We start from the raw sequence: 17,208 nt of genomic DNA, 5'->3' as shown, positions 1-17,208 counted from the left end.
GTTGCAGCTCTTTTCGGCTAACCGCTAATGATAGGTTTAAAGATGTCAGGGACACTCTGTGCTTGACAACGCTTTTATGCTCAACTTTTTTATCATTAGGGATCCCGAATCCAATCAGACCAGAAGTCAGAGTTGAGGAAGTTTGAAGATATATCTGGAAGATGGTTGGTTTATCGATAAATATATGAGCTGAGCTGACTAGCTGATGGACAGTGATGCATAGGAAGCCATGAGTTTCTGGCTGAATGTTAGAGTTTGTGTACACCCATGAAGCCTGAGTCCTACTGACCATGTAATGCAAACAAATAAGAGTATATCAAACCAGACATGGCTAATTCGTGTACATCTGACAATATGGTTGTTTGAAAAGAATCCACACGTTCTCAGATTTTGACAAAGCCTCAACCAGTAGCACATTTTATGATCGAAATATGCCAACCCAGTCAAATCATAAGTCGAACGCGAAGAGGTTCAAAGATATATTTGATGGGCTAATGATATACCGAGAAGTGATAAATTTAATCTAACCAGCGGTTGTAGGTGATGTGAAGCACGGTGTATCCACCTATGATCTAGTGCAGATGCATTATCGAGAGTCAATTAAGCTTAAAGCGGTCAGCATCAAATGTCGAATGCTTACAAGGCTACTGATTTTACTATTTACCACTACACTTGAGTCATTTTTTCACATAAATGTTTTAATTTGCACTCACTGCAGAAAGGATTTTAGCTGACTGTTAAAACAATATTTGATGGCCCCCAATGAAATCGGAGTTAAGGACTATTGCAGAAAATTACCTTTATGCATTCACCAGTACTTCCATAATAGAAATATTTTACTTGAATAGTTGTCGATGCGATCATTTAAAGACATTTAGTGACAGATTTGATTGTGAAATGAAATATCTATCCATACTGAGGGAAGCGGCAAGTTATCTGGTGTTTTTCTGTCACTCGGTCCAAGGACAAAATGAGCGCGAAATTGAGCGGTTCTGTATTACTCGTTGGAGCTGGTGGTATCGGGTGTGAGGTCTTGAAGAATTTAGTTTATAATGGGTTCAATGACATAACAATTGTATGACACTGCATTTCGTCATTCTACGTGGTTTTCTAGGTTGACCTTGATACCATCGATGTAAGCAACTTAAACCGACAATTCCTGTTCAGTAAGAAGCATGTTGGGCGTTCGAAAGCAGAAGTTTGTGGCTAATTTTAGTATTATTTCTGACTCAGACTGCCAGGGACAACGTATTGGCATTCAGGCCAACCGCTCATATTGTTGCGTATCACAAAAGTATATTCAGGTATTTTCCTTTTATTGAAATTTCCCATTCAATACTAGCTCGTCATTCGACTCTGAATTCTTCGGAAAGTTTTGTGTTGTTTTCAACGCCCTAGATAATCTTGGTAAGTAGTAGAAGTGTTCGATTTTTCTGTTTAAACTGGCATTTGTTTCAAAGCTTTATATTTTTTGCATCGCCTATACGTTTAAAAGATTTCTGTTTTTATGTTGCGTAATAGCATCGTAGTCCTGCTTACTTTCAATAGGTAGACTGAGAAGTTTCAGTCTTATTTTGGTAAGTGTTCGTGTCGAACTTTTACGTGCATCGAGTAGATAGATTCATAAACAGAATATTATCGATTGTAAATAATAAACAGCCTCACTACAAATAAAAGTACTTTCATAAGACTAACAGGACCCTGGTCCTGCACTCACCCTGGGTAGTGAGTGGATAGAAGTACTCGAGTTCGTGTATTTTGGTAGTTGTGTGTTGTGGCGTGAGTGATGAAATCAATTCACGTATAGAGAAAGCCAAAGCGGCTTATGTCAATCTAGACCATCTTTGGCGCGTTCGTGATTTCAGTCTGGCTGTAAGAAATTGAATTTGGAACGTGCCGGTGAGAGCAGTTTTACTCTATGCTTGTGAAACCTAGCCTCTCCAAGTTGAGGATGTTAGGCGATTCGCTGTATTTGATAATCGTTGTTTCCGAAAAATTGCTGACACCCAGTGGCAACACCATGTTATTCATTCAGAGGTTCGGCATCGTGTGTTCGGGCACAGCGACGATAATCAAATTGGTGTCACTATCTTGAAACATCGACTTCGGTGGCTTGGACATGTTCTACGAGTGTCGTTTCAGAATTCCTCGTCGTGCATAACTTACCGACACTGGGACCGGTTGGATAGATCGAAGAGGTTATTAGTGTATGACATGGTGTCGTGGTATAAAAGAAAGCTGCAAAGGGCTGGCTTCTGTTGGTCATTCCCGACTCCCTGGTTGGGGTCCGAGAGATGGTGCAACACATAATTTTTCTTGACTTAAAAGCAGCATTTGATTCTGTAGACCGAGAGGCTCTGTGGCAGTGTCTGTCATTGAATGGTGTATCTCAGAAGTACATAAACCTTGTGAAGGCTCTTTACTCGAACACTAATAGTCGAGTGAGAGCTTCTGGAGATTCGTCATCTGACTTTTGTGAATTCGGTGTACATCTTGTTGTGGTAATGAGGCATGGCAACTTGGACCGATGTATATATGTGCCTGGTCCTACGTTGTAGCTGACTGACTCTAAGCAAATGTATTTAATATTTCCTTTGACTTAGATATGATATGTAGGTTCAAATAAATTACCTCTTGAATGTTGTCATACCCCGTTATTTTATTTCCTATTTTTTGTCCCATCCATTTTTTTCTCTTTATAATAAGAAAAAGCTTATAACCACTTATATGAGAACATTATCTTTGACACCATACTGATATTAATGGTGATCAAACAAGTAAAAGGGATTGTATGAAATCTGTTCTTCAAAGAGTAGCATTTGTGATTTCTTTTTGATTGTTTATGGTCCTACATTCATATTCCCGTTTTTAACTTTTATATAGCTGCAAGAAAACATGTGAATCGCATGTGTATATCGGCAAAGATCCCCTTAATTGAGTCCGGCACAGCTGGTTACTTAGGGCAGGTCGAACCGTTAATTCCTGTAGTTGAAATGGGTGAATCGCAGGCCACCAACACAGAAGCAAATCAAGCGACAATCTATCGTACGGGATGTTATGAATGTCAGCCTCGTGGATTAAGTCAGCGTTACTATCCAGCTTGCACCATACGTAACACTCCATCTGAGCCAATTCACTGTGTTGTTTGGGCAAAGTATTTATTCAAGTGAGAATAACTTTAAATTTTCCTAAACTTGTATCCGGTTTGTGCCGACAACTTTCCCTTGGTGGAAATAACTTTGTATTATCTGGACGGGTGTCTACCAGGAAAGCATTACTCATTGCTTTCATCCAAAATGTATTCAACTAATAACTGAATTGTCAGCCTCTTTATGCCTACTTTGTAAGGTCACAAACTATTTATTCCAAGTTAGAAGTAGGATGAACTACTAAATATTATGAAAAAGTATAGCATAGTGTGGCGCATATATATCTGGTACCCCCTTATACCAATATTTGTGTTTAAATAAATAAATAAATACTAGTATATTCTGGTCAATAGCTTCACTAGAAGTACTAACAAAATTACTCAATTGTGTTACTAATTAGACTCATGTCAAGTTCTTAAGTTTAAGGCAGTTCTGTAAGGTAACCGTATGCTTTGTTCTAAGTTCATGTGCAGTACTGCAAATCATACAAACTATCTCGTTCTTGACTATTCCCACCTTAGATTTTCGGTTTTAACTTAGTGAAAATCAAAGTGTAATAAGAGATGTAAAAATAAGAATGAAATTCAATATCTCTAACAAATCCCACACCTCACTATCATATTATAACAAGCTTCTTTATGTGTTCCTGGTAAAGAGGGAATTAAAAATTCAGCTTATTTTAAGTCTTCGGTGACAATCTATTTTCATTTTGATTAAATCTTTACAAAGCAGTGATTTATTATTATTAAACGAAAGGCTTTGTGGAGATTTTTGAATTACTTACTTCTTACCAGTTGAAAAACTTGTATGGTTCAGTTAATATATATGCTTCCGTACAATATATCATACCTATTACTTAAATTACATAGAGGCTGAAACGAGTATGAACTTTTTAATTACTGAACCAAATTATAATGTAGACAAATCATGGATATTTATATAATTGTCCTCCCTGTACTAGATAACAGGATGTGGTTGAGACCTTGATTAAATGCATAATGAACTCTGAACAAATTGTCTTATCCACCGTCTTAATTTGACTTTTGAAACTTGGATTTACTCCCTCACTTAGGAGTCCAAAATTTGGATGATATAACTATCCAGAGTCCTTTGTAGTCCGCCAGGTCTCTAGCTAGTGTCATCTGTTATTTAAACTGACTAAAAATTAATGATTGTTTTTATATTTTCGATTTGCTAGTCAGTTATTCGGTCAACCTGATGTAAATGATGAAGATGTCTCTCCAGATTTCTCTGATCCAAGTCTACAGAACCATGATCGTAATCAGACTAATGATGAATTGTTGCCGGCTAAAAACGATCTTACCAATAAATCTGATGATGTGTTAAATATAGATAGTAAAGCGATTGTAAATTCAGTTAAACCTGATCAAATTACTTTAAGAGAATGGTTTCACATTCTGTGGTCTAGTAATGAAAATGATCAGTCTAATTTAGAAAATTGTAAAATTTCATCTGGTGCCATTTCACTATCTTGGAGATTATTTCATCATGACATCGTAACATTGGTTAGTATGCGTGATTTATGGGTTGACCGTCAAGATCGTCGAGAACCGAGTCCTTTGGAAAAGACTACAATGAAAGATGCATTAGAAAAAGATTCAGGTGGTAGGTATTTTGTTTTCATTTTGGAATTAATATTTCTTCTTCGTTCGATTAAGTTTTTAATATCAGTTTTAATCTTTGTAAACATGTGCGTTGATGTCATCTAAACAGTTAAAATTCTCACTATATTACAGTACTGTTTGGAAATTTAGTGTTTAAATCTAATAAAATCATAGAAAAAATCAACCATCACCTGCCAAGACACGTGATGTTTGATTTTCTAGGCGTAGTTTGGGTTAGAGCTAGGGGTGACCAAACCAATATGTAGCATCGGTTTATCAAGCCATTAACTATTGATCCGAGCCATGTTACTAGATGCTGCTATATGTATGTAGCTTGATTAAAATGTTTCTTCTCGATCTAGTATCTCTTCATGCGTGCTTCTCCGCTCCCTTTCTTAACCGTATTTCAAATTTTTTTTTTATATCACTACATCGTTTGGATCTTTCTTGTTATTTTAGTCTCGTTATGCTAACGTGGTGTAGAAACTTGAGGAAATTCACATATATGTTAGGCTTTGCGTTGATGTGTGTCTGGTAAATGTAGACTACCTAGTTGGGGTCCTTACGATTACTGTAACCAATGGTTGGAGACGGTTGAAATGAGTCAATTATGCAGTGCATTCACTCTTTTTGTTCTTCTAGATTTTGAGTTTGAAAAGTATTTAATACCTTCTACTCGACAAATTCGTTCTATCTTCCCAAACAATATTGACTGTGGCATTTAAAAATACAGGATATTCGTAGGTTATTAGTATTCGGTCATGGATGTTTTTGAAACAGCGGCGGTATATTTTGGGATCGTCAAGTTGACAGTTCTGAGGTTAAACCCAGGGTACCAAGTAAGTATGGTAAGCCGATTAACAACATAGTGAATCTTTGTTGATTGTGATGGTCGGGAAGTGTGTTGTGTATGCTCATCTACCGACTCTCTCGACACACGAAGATGGTTAGTGTAGGAATAAGTCGTGAAAAAGCTAGGGATGGCCAGAGGAAGTTGTGACATCAGTTCATGAAGATTCTAACTGTTTGGCTAATCTATATTGGCAGATGTAGATTACCTAGCTGAGGTCTTCTTGATCATCGTTGCCAATGGTTACAGATCGCGAGCGACATGATTGAAATTCGTTCTCAATGGCGCAGATGCGTTCACACTCTTCCTTCAAATACTAAGTATTTCAATTCGTTTTTTTATCTCACTAATTTATATTTTATTCTCGAGTCGTATATTCGATGCCTAGTTTTTTCTATTACCACTAACACTGGTACTATTTCTGTTACTCTAAGATTCATCCTGATAATTTCATCTCTCTGTGCTAAAAGGTTGTGGCAACTTAAGCCGATGTACACATATGGTAAGTCCTACGTTGTACTTATGCCTGACACTGCATAATTCATCAATAATATCGTTTTTTTCGCATAAACTACCGTAAACTGATTTCAGTTTTTGTTCAACAAAATCCATACTTAAATCTAACCACAATATCAGATGAGTTATTCGATTCAGCATGTATCAGTGAATTACGTGATCAACGTAGACTATCTACATCGGGTTGGCTTCGTATTTTCTTAAAATCAGTTGACAAACTACAGAAACAAGTAGAAGATGGTGAAGGAGATAAATACTTAGTATGGGACAAGGTAATTCATAATGTTATATCGTGGATTTTTAGTTTTTTTTCTATGGCAATTCGGTATGGAGCCTTTTATGTCAAAAATATTTTAATGATGATTTAGGTTTTTCCCTTGTTGTTTACTTTTTGCAAACTAAGTCTCAATCAAATAACATTTTTAAGTAAATATTTACTATCGTTAGTGATTGCAGATTGGTATGGGGTTGCTTCGTAGTTGAAGTACACCTGACTTTTAATAAATAGGCTGCAGGTTTGAATACTCTTCACTTCTCCCTTCGATGTGAGTAGCCGATTAGTATCATTATTCCTGATGTCTTAAGTGTAACTCGGAGCCATAATATATGAATCTATGTGTGGTAAATAAGTCATACTAGCAATCACACCATAACAACACTTTATGATGGTAGAATTGTGTGTGAAGTTCTCAATAAAAACGCGTTTATGATTAAATTACTTACCTGAAGTATTACATCACAATAGTGTGTTCTGTATAAGAAACGGATGTGTAATGATAATCGAAAAGAGTTTACTGATATTTGTCCATCATCTTTTCATAGAACAACGCCTGTCCAGATATCTAATTCAGTTTAGGCTTTTTTTCAGGTCTAATTGCTAATTTTATACCTTCTTCTAAAGACACTGCGGACCTCCATATCTCTAATGCCTAATCATCATCATCATCAAAACTCTATACAACGAAGTAAAACTTTAATTTATAAGCCTTAAGTCACATCTTATCGTTTTCTGTGTGATAGTTAACGATGATAATATCTAGTTGTCAAAACTAAAGCTAATGAAGTGCGATATACACTTATTGCCTAAACAGTTGAAAGTCAAGCTCTTAAGCAAATGAACTATCGTTTTTAACTTATCTGTTAGTTACACAGATTTATGATCTATTCATACTTTAACATAGAAAACATGTACCATAAATTGACTGTATCAATGCAACCTGCACAGTATGATGGATGCATTTATCTCGACAAAGACGGATCAAAATTCCATCCTAAATTTCGAAAATAAGATAATTCAGCCGTTTACTACTATTGATACAAACATCATACTTGTTAAACCAGTTACGATGGTTATATGGACTCAATAGCTTGTTGGATAAATCGTTGCGTGTTTGAAACAAAAGGTACTGAATTCAAGTCCCATTGTGGTCATCAACATGGATGGAAGTACATCCAGGTGACGGGGCCCAAATAACACAAAACGCACATCCTGGATCCCACTGATCGCCACAGTTCGTTTATTTAATATTAATTCATATATTCATATTACTGTTACTACTATCACTATCATTTTCAATTGTAGGATGACCAGGAAGCTATGGATTTTGTCGCCTCGGCATCAATTATTCGATCACAGTTATTTCATTTACCCGGTGCTGATCAGTTAAACAGATTTATTATTAAATCTTTAGCTGGGAATATTATCCCGGCCGTAGCATCAACAAATGCCATCGTCGCTGGTCTTATGGTACTACAAGCTAGACATATTTTATCTAAAAAGTTTGAGGTAATTTTAATATTGATTCCAATATTTATTTTGCTTGTATATACCTCTCTTATTTATGGTTAATCAGTGTAAAAGTAGTTTCGAAAAGAGCTAGGGGAGGTCAAACCAAGACAGAGCACCAGTTTATGAAGTCATCAAGGTATAAGCGATAACGGTGATCATTGGCTGGAGGCTTTGGGCAACGTTGTTCAGAATCGATCAAAATGAACCAAATGCACTCACTCTATTTATTCCTCTGGATCTTGAATTTGATTATTCCTTAATACATACCTTTCCATTCCATTAATAATAATAAATGAATCTAATTCCATTGTGGTCAATTCTGTTCTATATCAGTGAATTCCCCCTATCTCTGATCAGCTTTATAATTCCAGATTACTTGAATACAACTGTTTCCAGCAGTTTATGACAGTCGAATGATGCTACCTTTTTATTTAACCGATCCTAGTCTTATTCGTACCAACTAATTTCTCTACTAATCGACTGAGTCATTTTCCGAATTTCAGTTTTAATTTGAAAGAGTACTTTCAGAGTTATGTAAGTAAAACGGACTGATGCTTTTCTACACAACTAATTTGACCTCATTTTTCCTGTTCGGAAATATGGGTAAAGTGATAATTAAACTCATGTACATTTTATTTATTGGCCCCCAAATGCCCTGGTACGGCCGAGAGTAGGGAGAGTCCGCTCTCCCTCTTGAAATCCTCTCACATGGCCACTCGTATACAGCCTTTACCAGGGAAGTCCGACTTATTACCTTCTCATGGCGGGGGTGTTGTTTACGAAATTGAGAGGACGAAAAGCGAATGTACGGCACTTTAACCGGGTTGGTGGACATGGAGGGTCCACCTAGGGTAGTTGGAAAACCCTGATTCCAAACCAATGGTGCACATGGTCTCCAGGATCCTGAGGCGACAAATGGCGTATGAAGTAATCGTTGGTCACCGGCTACCATGGGACTGCATCTCCTTAAGATGCTCCACTGCCTTGTGGACTAGACCTTCAGGTCAAAGGCTCCGGGTGTGGCCCCCTAAGAAAACCACCTGCCTCGGTTTGGGCACCTGGTCAGTATCACATCCCTCACAGAAATCGAATGAGATTTGTGTGGCGCATATGTATCTGGTTCCTCCTTGTACCAATAGTTATGTGTTTAAATAAATAAAAATAACTTATTTAAAAAAGAAAGGCAATTCAATAAGTAAGCATCGCAAATACATTTCGAATGGTAGTGAAAACATTTTTTCATTATCATATCAGATAAAATTTGCACTGTTTGGCATCTATTTTATCGATTATTATTCTATGTTACTAATTACATTCTAAGTAGTAGTTCCTCATTGGAGCTCCGTCAACGATGTCAGTCTTTCACCCATCTACAGTTGCTGAAATAATAAAGGCTAATTTCAGTATATTTTATTGTGCTTGTAAAGAATTGTGTTTGTAACTGTATGTGCGGTATATTATCTGTTGCACATTGACTGTCATTGTGCAACATTTCGCGTTTAGTATCGTGGTGATCTACTACAGAGAACACTGAAATAACTAATTTTTATATTTAAATCAGTAAGTTGTCAACAAAAGAGGTTTATTTCAGTCTCATTACTATTTTTTCTCTAGCGTATTCGTTCTGTTTACATACATCGTCGACCAACTGGTCGTCGTGGCAATCGTCGTCTTGTAGTCCCTGTTGAACCTGCACCACCGAATCCATCTTGTTTAGTTTGTAGTGATTCTGTTAGAAATTCTCAACTGCATTTACTCTGTGCACCAGAATTATTAACATTGCGTATTCTACGTGATCGTATCTTGATACGACATTTAGGTATGCTTGCTCCAGATGTCGAGGTACCTGATCGTGGCATTATACTGATATCAAGTGAAGAAGATGAAACAGATGAAGGTTGGTTTACCAATTTTCGCTATTACCATTTGAGTTCTTGATCTAATTTCTTTCTCAATAAATTTACTACACGTATACGTATCCAGCCTTAAGTAATTTGTATAATTGTAAAAATGACTGGAGATTACTTTACATTTACCGACATGTTGACATATTCGACCAGTCTTTGTTGAGGTATATACATTATGGCACTCGATTTTTCGCTATAAATTTTCAGTACATTTAGATTGTGACCAGCATTAGGGTCCACACCTGAAATTCATTCCTTAACACTTATAGCAGAATAATACTATCCGTTACGAATACGCACCATACCCTTCAAACATCGATGACTATGGACCCAGTAGCCCAATAGATAACACATGAAGGTTCTAAGCGATAGGTACTGTTTTACTCAATTTTGCTGTCGAAATGATTTTAGTTATTTGCACAATGAAATTTTATATATTGTGGTGTGTTGTAGTCTTGTATATTTTGCATATATAACTATGATAGTTTAACTCATGTAAGGTGTACCAATAACCACTCTTCTGAGTCTCAAATGTCTTGTTTAAAGACTTTGAAGACGTTGTGATTTACACAACCTATGGATGGTGTGACATACAGAATCGGAGTTACACTCAACTGGTCACTGATCGATGTTATGTTTGTCTTGTCGTTTAAGGCTGATTGAATTCTCTTAATCAAGTTACAGTGTGGCAACTTGTCTTAGTGAATCGAAATCGCATGATTAGAGGTGGCCAACAGGAAACGCAATTTCTCTGCTAGTTAGCACCCATCATCAAAATGTATCTGCAATTTCGAGGGGACTGATATTTTCTGTGTGGTTTGACCCTGCGTCACCAAACTTCGCAACGACTGATCTTCTATAGGACTGGGATGTTCGTTAATGAGCAGTCAATAAGTGATGATCACTGTTATGTTTGTTTAATCGTTTCTAGTGCTAATCTACCATATCTGACTACTTCTAAACTAACTGCCTAACAGGATTAGTGTTAACGCGAGTTTCTGGGTTCTACGTTAATTAATTATTTGGTTTAGTAAATTAGACAAAACAGTACAAAATATATCTTTTTATTTATTTATTTAAACACATACATATTGGTACAAAGGGCACCAGATACATATGCGCCACACAAAATAATGAGAATGGGAGGAGAAAGGGGGAAGATGTGCATATAAGGGAAGAAGAAAAGGATGAAAAAAAGAAGAGAAGAGTAATGATGGTGGGAACTGAAATGTACAACCAGAGGAACTCTCTCAGTTAAGAAAGTTATAACCACTCTTTATGAAAAAAGTAAAAGAAGGTTACAGCAGGCTCGTCACTGGCTTCTATTCTAAGCCATATCTGATAACGCCTCTAGCCACTATGTTGCACCATCTCTCGGACCCTATCCAGGGAGTCATGAAGGATCAACAGAAGCTAGCCCTTTGCAGCTTTCTTTCATACCACGACACCATGTCATACACTGACCACCTCTCCGCTTTTTCCAACCTACAAAATATATCATCACCATTTGATTTATTTATTTCGTTTTAATAATTCTATCACTGGTAATTCTTTGCTTATGTCAACTGTCTTTTTTTTCTCATTTCAGAGACGTTAAATAAAACATTAGCTGACTTTAAATTAACACATGGCACTTGTTTACAATGTGATGATTTTCGTCAAGATTTCACTATTCGACTTATTTTATCATGTATTAGTGTAGAGCTAGCTAATAAATTGCCTACTACTTCTGATTTATCAACATTGAATCTTAATCTCAGTAGTCGTTTAGAAGAACAATTGACTAGTGAAGAGCTACAATCTGAGACATGGAGAATTGTAGGTGATATGAATTCTATTTTGCCGAATTCAAAAGATAATACAATATTAGAAAAGAATACTGATAAAGAGAACAATGAACATACAGGTAATGAGAGAGCATATTTTTTTAATATATCTATGGGTCTTTTTGTATAAGTATTTGGAAATTAGGTAGGTTATCTTAATCATTTGGGTTTATGTCATTCAATTAAAAGGTAAGATAACATTAATTACAGTGAAGCTAGCGAGTAGCATAGGACGTTAAAAATGGTATTGAATACACACACAAAACCTATCGTAACCGATTCAATCGATGACAATGTCTTTAACTAATTCATGATTGTTTCCTAAATGATTGGTATCTAGTGCTAAATACTTGCATTCTTGATTCGTTAGTTGGACATTATTACTCAATGGTATCATATTTCGGATTCGTCATGAATGGTACTTGAAGAAAGGGCTTTAAAAGGTGTACATTTTAATGTAAATATGCTGCTCGTACAGTTCATCTTGAAAATTGTCGTATTGGTGTATGACACAAGCCCCACAAGTCGCTCTTTATCAGTCGGTAACTAGTGTCTATATTTTTGGAATATACTTTATAACATGGAAGTGTAAAATACTTTTGCAAGACTGATAGAAACATTTTCCCTAAATACTTTTCGTTTTGTCACGACTTAGCCTGGTCACAAAATATTAGTCTCGCAACGTGTTTGTATGCGCAGTCCTGGTTTGTGCCTCCAAAACCTCAGTCAGTCAGTCACAACATAGAACTTCACATGTACGTACATCAGTTCAAGTTACCATACCACATTAACACAGAGGTGCAGTTGTCGATTCAAATCCCATATTGGTAGAAGTAGTAAGAGTATAAGTATTATGTAAAAGATAAGGGTTTGAAGATGTTATTGAAGGAGTATAATACAGTGAAATAAATTTGGAAAGAGAAAAAGGAAAAGGACACAAATAATTCAGAAGATTAGAATTTGGGAGAACACAAAGAGTGGATACACCTTCGCCATTGCAAACGATTTTGAGCCATGTCATTCAAGGTCTCTAACCATCGGTTGCTATCATCTCGCGAATCCCAACCAGGTAGTCTACACCTACCAACATGGCTCAGTCCACTTGTCAGTGACTTCATGGATTTATGCCATGTTTTGGTCTGGCCGCCCCTAGCTTTCTTCCAACCTACTCCTACACCATGAAACATTGCACGTCGGGGCAGTCGGTGGTTGGGCATACGTAACACATGTCCCAGCCATCTCAACTGATGAAGATTCACTACTTCATCAATCGATTTGCCATCCTTACCTAGTACCTGTTTCCTAACAACTAAAATTACTTACCCGGTGGTCCCAGGATATACGAGCAATCCTTCGAAGACACCTGTGATCGAACACTAGTAGCCTACGAATATCCTCTACTCTTATGGGCCATGTTTCGCTGCCATAATGTAGGACAGAACGGACTGCTGCACAGTAAACCCGTCCTTTTGTTGCTAGACGGATATCTCGCCTACGCCATAAATGGCGCAAGTTGGCGAAAGCTAGACGAGCCTTCTGTATCCGTGCTGAGATTTCGTCATACACCAGAACACAAGGGCTGATGAGACTACCAAGATAAGTGAAGCTGTCAACACGCTCAACTACTTCACTCCCTATCATTATTTCAGGTACCGATGCAATCCAGTCCTAAAACAACACTTTGCATTTCGAGGTGTAGGATCGCATTCCGGACTTGGGACCGGCAGTAACTTTATAAGAGCTACAAGTGGAGTTAAACATGAACAATACGAGAGCATTAATCTACCTTCTCAATTGCATCCTTTTAAGGTGTATGAGATTAATCTCAAAGCGTCTATCTCAAATTATTTTTAACTAGATATTCTAATTTATTTCTTCTCTGTTATTCTTCTTTTGTTGTTTTCCTTAGATAAATTTGTTCACAATGATGGTGATGATGATACTGAGGATGATTTAATTGAAATTACTGAAGATTCTATGATTAAACTAAATGAAGATTTGGAAAATGGTGTCAATACTAGTAATACTAGTATTAGTAATAATAGTACTAAACGTAAATGTCTTGATCAAGACAATTTGAATAGAATAAAGAAGAAATTACGATTTGATAAAGAATTAACAACAGGATCATCATCCATTATCGTACCGGTTGCTGACGACGACGACAATGATGATGATTTAATCATTATTGAATAAATCAATGACTGATATATATATATATATATACCATGGATCTTTGTATGTACTTGTGTGTGTGTGTTGTCATTTTATATTCTTTTGTGCAAAAGTAATCATTTTGTACAAGGTTACATGGTTACTGTTTTGTTTGTTTTGCTCTCCTCTCTCATAATGTTTCATTGGCATTTCTTCTTTTTCAACTGAAAAACAAAAAACATATACTAGATTGACCCCCCCCTTTCTCTCTTGTATATGTGTGTGTGCGTGTGTATGCATGCCAATTAACTAACCGGTCATTAAATTTTCTTTTTTTCTTCATAACTGTTCATCATAATTTATTTTGTTATAAACTATGTTTGTACTTTTGTACCATTCAACATATATGTATACTTGAATAATACAATACAATCTACAATGACACCGATATTTTGTTTTAGTCACGATTGTTTGTTTTGTTTTGATTAGTTTACAAGTTTGTTCTTGGTATCATTGTGTCATGACTCGTCAGAAGGATATATTGTTATATCTGTGAAGAAAAAAAAGTATTTACTGTCTTCAGTAAACTTACAATAGTATTCTATATGCTTAGATTGGTGTTGGAGTAGATTTCAAGAAATTTAAGGCGTTACTAAACGTAGGATTATTGTCAGTCGATGAAGTTACTGACTGTTAAACTAAGTTGTGTAAGGAGGTGTATAGTATCTGGTTGCTGTTTGTGTAATAATTACACCTCTGCTATTTTTCGCTAGTGTTACACATCGAGTCATTCAGATGTTTTCCATTCTGTTACTCACGTATACCATGCTGAGGTTAAACTTATGGTGATATATAAAGATAAGAAGTCGGTTGATGAGGTAGTGAATCTTCATAAACTGAAAGATGGTTAACACTTGTATCCTAGTGCACTCAGCCACCTCCTACCTCGTTGTGCAATGCTTCCTGGTGTAGGAGTAGACTTAACGAAAGCTGGGGGCGACCAAACTAAGAATATCAGTCTATCAATTCATTGACTGCTGAATTTGTACGTGTTGATAGATGCAGACTATCCTGCTGAATGCTTCATAATTATCCATCATCAATGGTTGGTGATGTTTATTAATATGGTCCGGAATAAGTCACAATGACTCAGATGCATTCACCACTCCTAGATCCTGAGTTCCAGGATTGTTTTATACTATTTATTCTATTGATTAATTTTTCTCGAATTTTATCCTCTATAACTAGTCCCTTATTTACTATCACTACTACCACTACTGTGGTATTTATCCTAGTAGTTTCATCTTGCTGTGTTGATTTGGCGATCAACGTGATCACTGATCGGAATATTTATACACGGGATGTGAATGTGTATGTGAACGGTACAAATAGTCCACCAGGGTGTTTGGTACCTGAGTGGTTGCGCCACAGGATTGGGCTGTACTGTTCGGATTGTAGCGTTGAAGCCTATATAGTGTCTGGTTCTTCTATAGGACGGGAATGAGCTGCACTGCTTGAGTTAAGCCTGGGCAGTGTCTGGATCTCCTGTTGAACGGGATTGAGCTGTAGTGTTTGGGTTACCGCGTGAAAGTCTGGATGGTGTCTGGTTCTCCTGAAAACCAGTGCAAGATTACCGTGGCCCATAAGGGTATATTATATAATAACTGTTGATTTGGCATGAAAACAAAAGTCAATTCATATTTGTACCATTTATTGTTTATGACTGGTTGATTTCAGTACGCAAACTCGTCTTCTTAGAACCTTATATTTATTAACGTTATTTATAAAGCTGTTACACTATAGGGGAACGATCCTTATAATTTTGAGATGATGGAGAATATTTGTAGCTCAAGTGGGTGATTTTGATGGAGTTTTGTTCTCTGAGCTGGATGGTTTGGTCGTGTTTTACAAGGACAGAGTTTCGCTAAACTTAGTTCATTTGAAGTGAATAGCGCCGTTACGTCGAAGGATATCATTAGCTCGTCGTCGTTGATTTGAATGTTCTTAATCTGATCAAGAAATTGTGTGACGGATTTGATGGAGTGGTTTGACGAATCCACTGAATGTTTCAGTATTCGTGAAATTTCTCCTTACAAATTGTACGTTGGTGTTTCTGGTAGTGCTAAAATTGGACGTAGTGGGATGTTTGGTTTGTGTATCTTCGATCTGCCGTAGAATCGAGGGAGTTTTGGCCCATTGGATTTCATTCTCCATTGATCTTGCTTTGTTATTTCTCCTGCTTTGACTAGCTTGTTTAAAGTTTTCGAAATACGATTGTCTAGTTTTTTGACTGGATTTATATCCATCGGTTTGTAAGTACTTTTGTCCTCGAGTATTTCCTTGGCTTTCTTGATGTATTCTTCTTCGTCCATAATCACTGTGGTGTGTCCTTTGTCCGCTGAAACGATGGCAATATCTTTTCTGGTTCTGAGTTTCTTCAAAGCTGCTTGTTCTTGTGAAGTCAGTTGGTTGTTTCCCTCCATCCGTTGAGTTAGTGGTACTATAGATTGTCTCACGTCCAAACCGTCCAGCTTAGAGAACAAAACTCCATCAAGATCCTTATAATTATTTTCTTACGAATTAATCATCACAACCATTTTTATTTGTCACCCTTCACTCACTATGCTTTAATTAGAAATGAAAATTAACTCCATACTGTAAAAAGTTATAAGGGTCAGTGTGAAATTCTAACATTGAATTGGATTAAGATCTTCAACAGAACCATTGAAATATAGAGATATCAACTCACTGAAGGCAATTGGTGAACGGTTGCTCGAAATCGTGGATTGGTTGAAGTTAGACATTAACACCGTTGGATGCCGGCTCAGTGGTCTATCGGTTTAGTGCTCTGGTGCGAGACTGCTAGGTCCTGGATTCGAATCTCGCGAGTGTGGAGTCGTGGATGCGCACTGCTGAGGAGTCCCATAGTAGGACGAAACGGCCTTCCAGTGCTTCCAGGTTTTCCATGATGGTGTAGCTTCAATTGACTCACGCTTTCAACTATGAAAGTACTAAATTCTCCATACAAACCCCTTCTGAAATATTGTTTAATCAGAATATTAAGTGATTTGACATAATTTAAAACTTAACAGTTACAGGTTTTTAGCTACAAACTATTTATGGACTAGTGATAGAGCGTAAGTAATTTTAGAACATAAAATCTACAGTGCTTAAATTTCAGTAGAAAGGATCTGTTTATTTCCAATATTACAGATACTTTAGAATAGTCTTGGTACTATCGTTTGACTGGTCAATTTATTTATCCTCTGTTCTTATGATACAATCTCCACTGTGACTATTGCTACTAGGAATGGAACCACTTCACCTTTAACTATTCATTATCAAGTAGATTAACTTCTAGTTTGATGTTTCATTGGAATCCAAGACATGCG

General features: G+C 36.7%; 1 protein-coding gene across 1 annotated transcript; it reads left to right on the top strand.

Annotated features, from left to right (window-relative positions):
- Positions 1-970: 970 nt before the first annotated feature.
- Smp_166220 (ubiquitin-activating enzyme E1b, putative) lies at positions 971-14,015 on the top strand (the record flags this gene model as incomplete). The annotated part of the gene is made up of 11 exons (XM_018790486.1): positions 971-1,075; positions 1,115-1,198; positions 1,234-1,304; positions 1,343-1,407; positions 2,884-3,166; positions 4,348-4,775; positions 6,261-6,412; positions 7,723-7,926; positions 9,544-9,826; positions 11,425-11,742; positions 13,572-14,015. The coding sequence occupies 11 exons, from the start codon at positions 971-973 to the stop codon at positions 13,856-13,858; spliced, it is 2,280 nt and encodes a 759-aa protein (XP_018646219.1). The 3' UTR covers positions 13,859-14,015.
- Between the last annotated feature and the right edge of the window lie 3,193 nt (positions 14,016-17,208).

The sequence above is a fragment of the Schistosoma mansoni genome (genome assembly GCF_000237925.1).
Source record: "Schistosoma mansoni, WGS project CABG00000000 data, supercontig 0080, strain Puerto Rico, whole genome shotgun sequence".
NCBI lineage: Eukaryota > Metazoa > Platyhelminthes > Trematoda > Strigeidida > Schistosomatidae > Schistosoma > Schistosoma mansoni.
The sequence above is the reverse complement of the archived record's forward strand: the minus strand, read 5'-3'. Positions and strand labels throughout refer to the sequence as shown.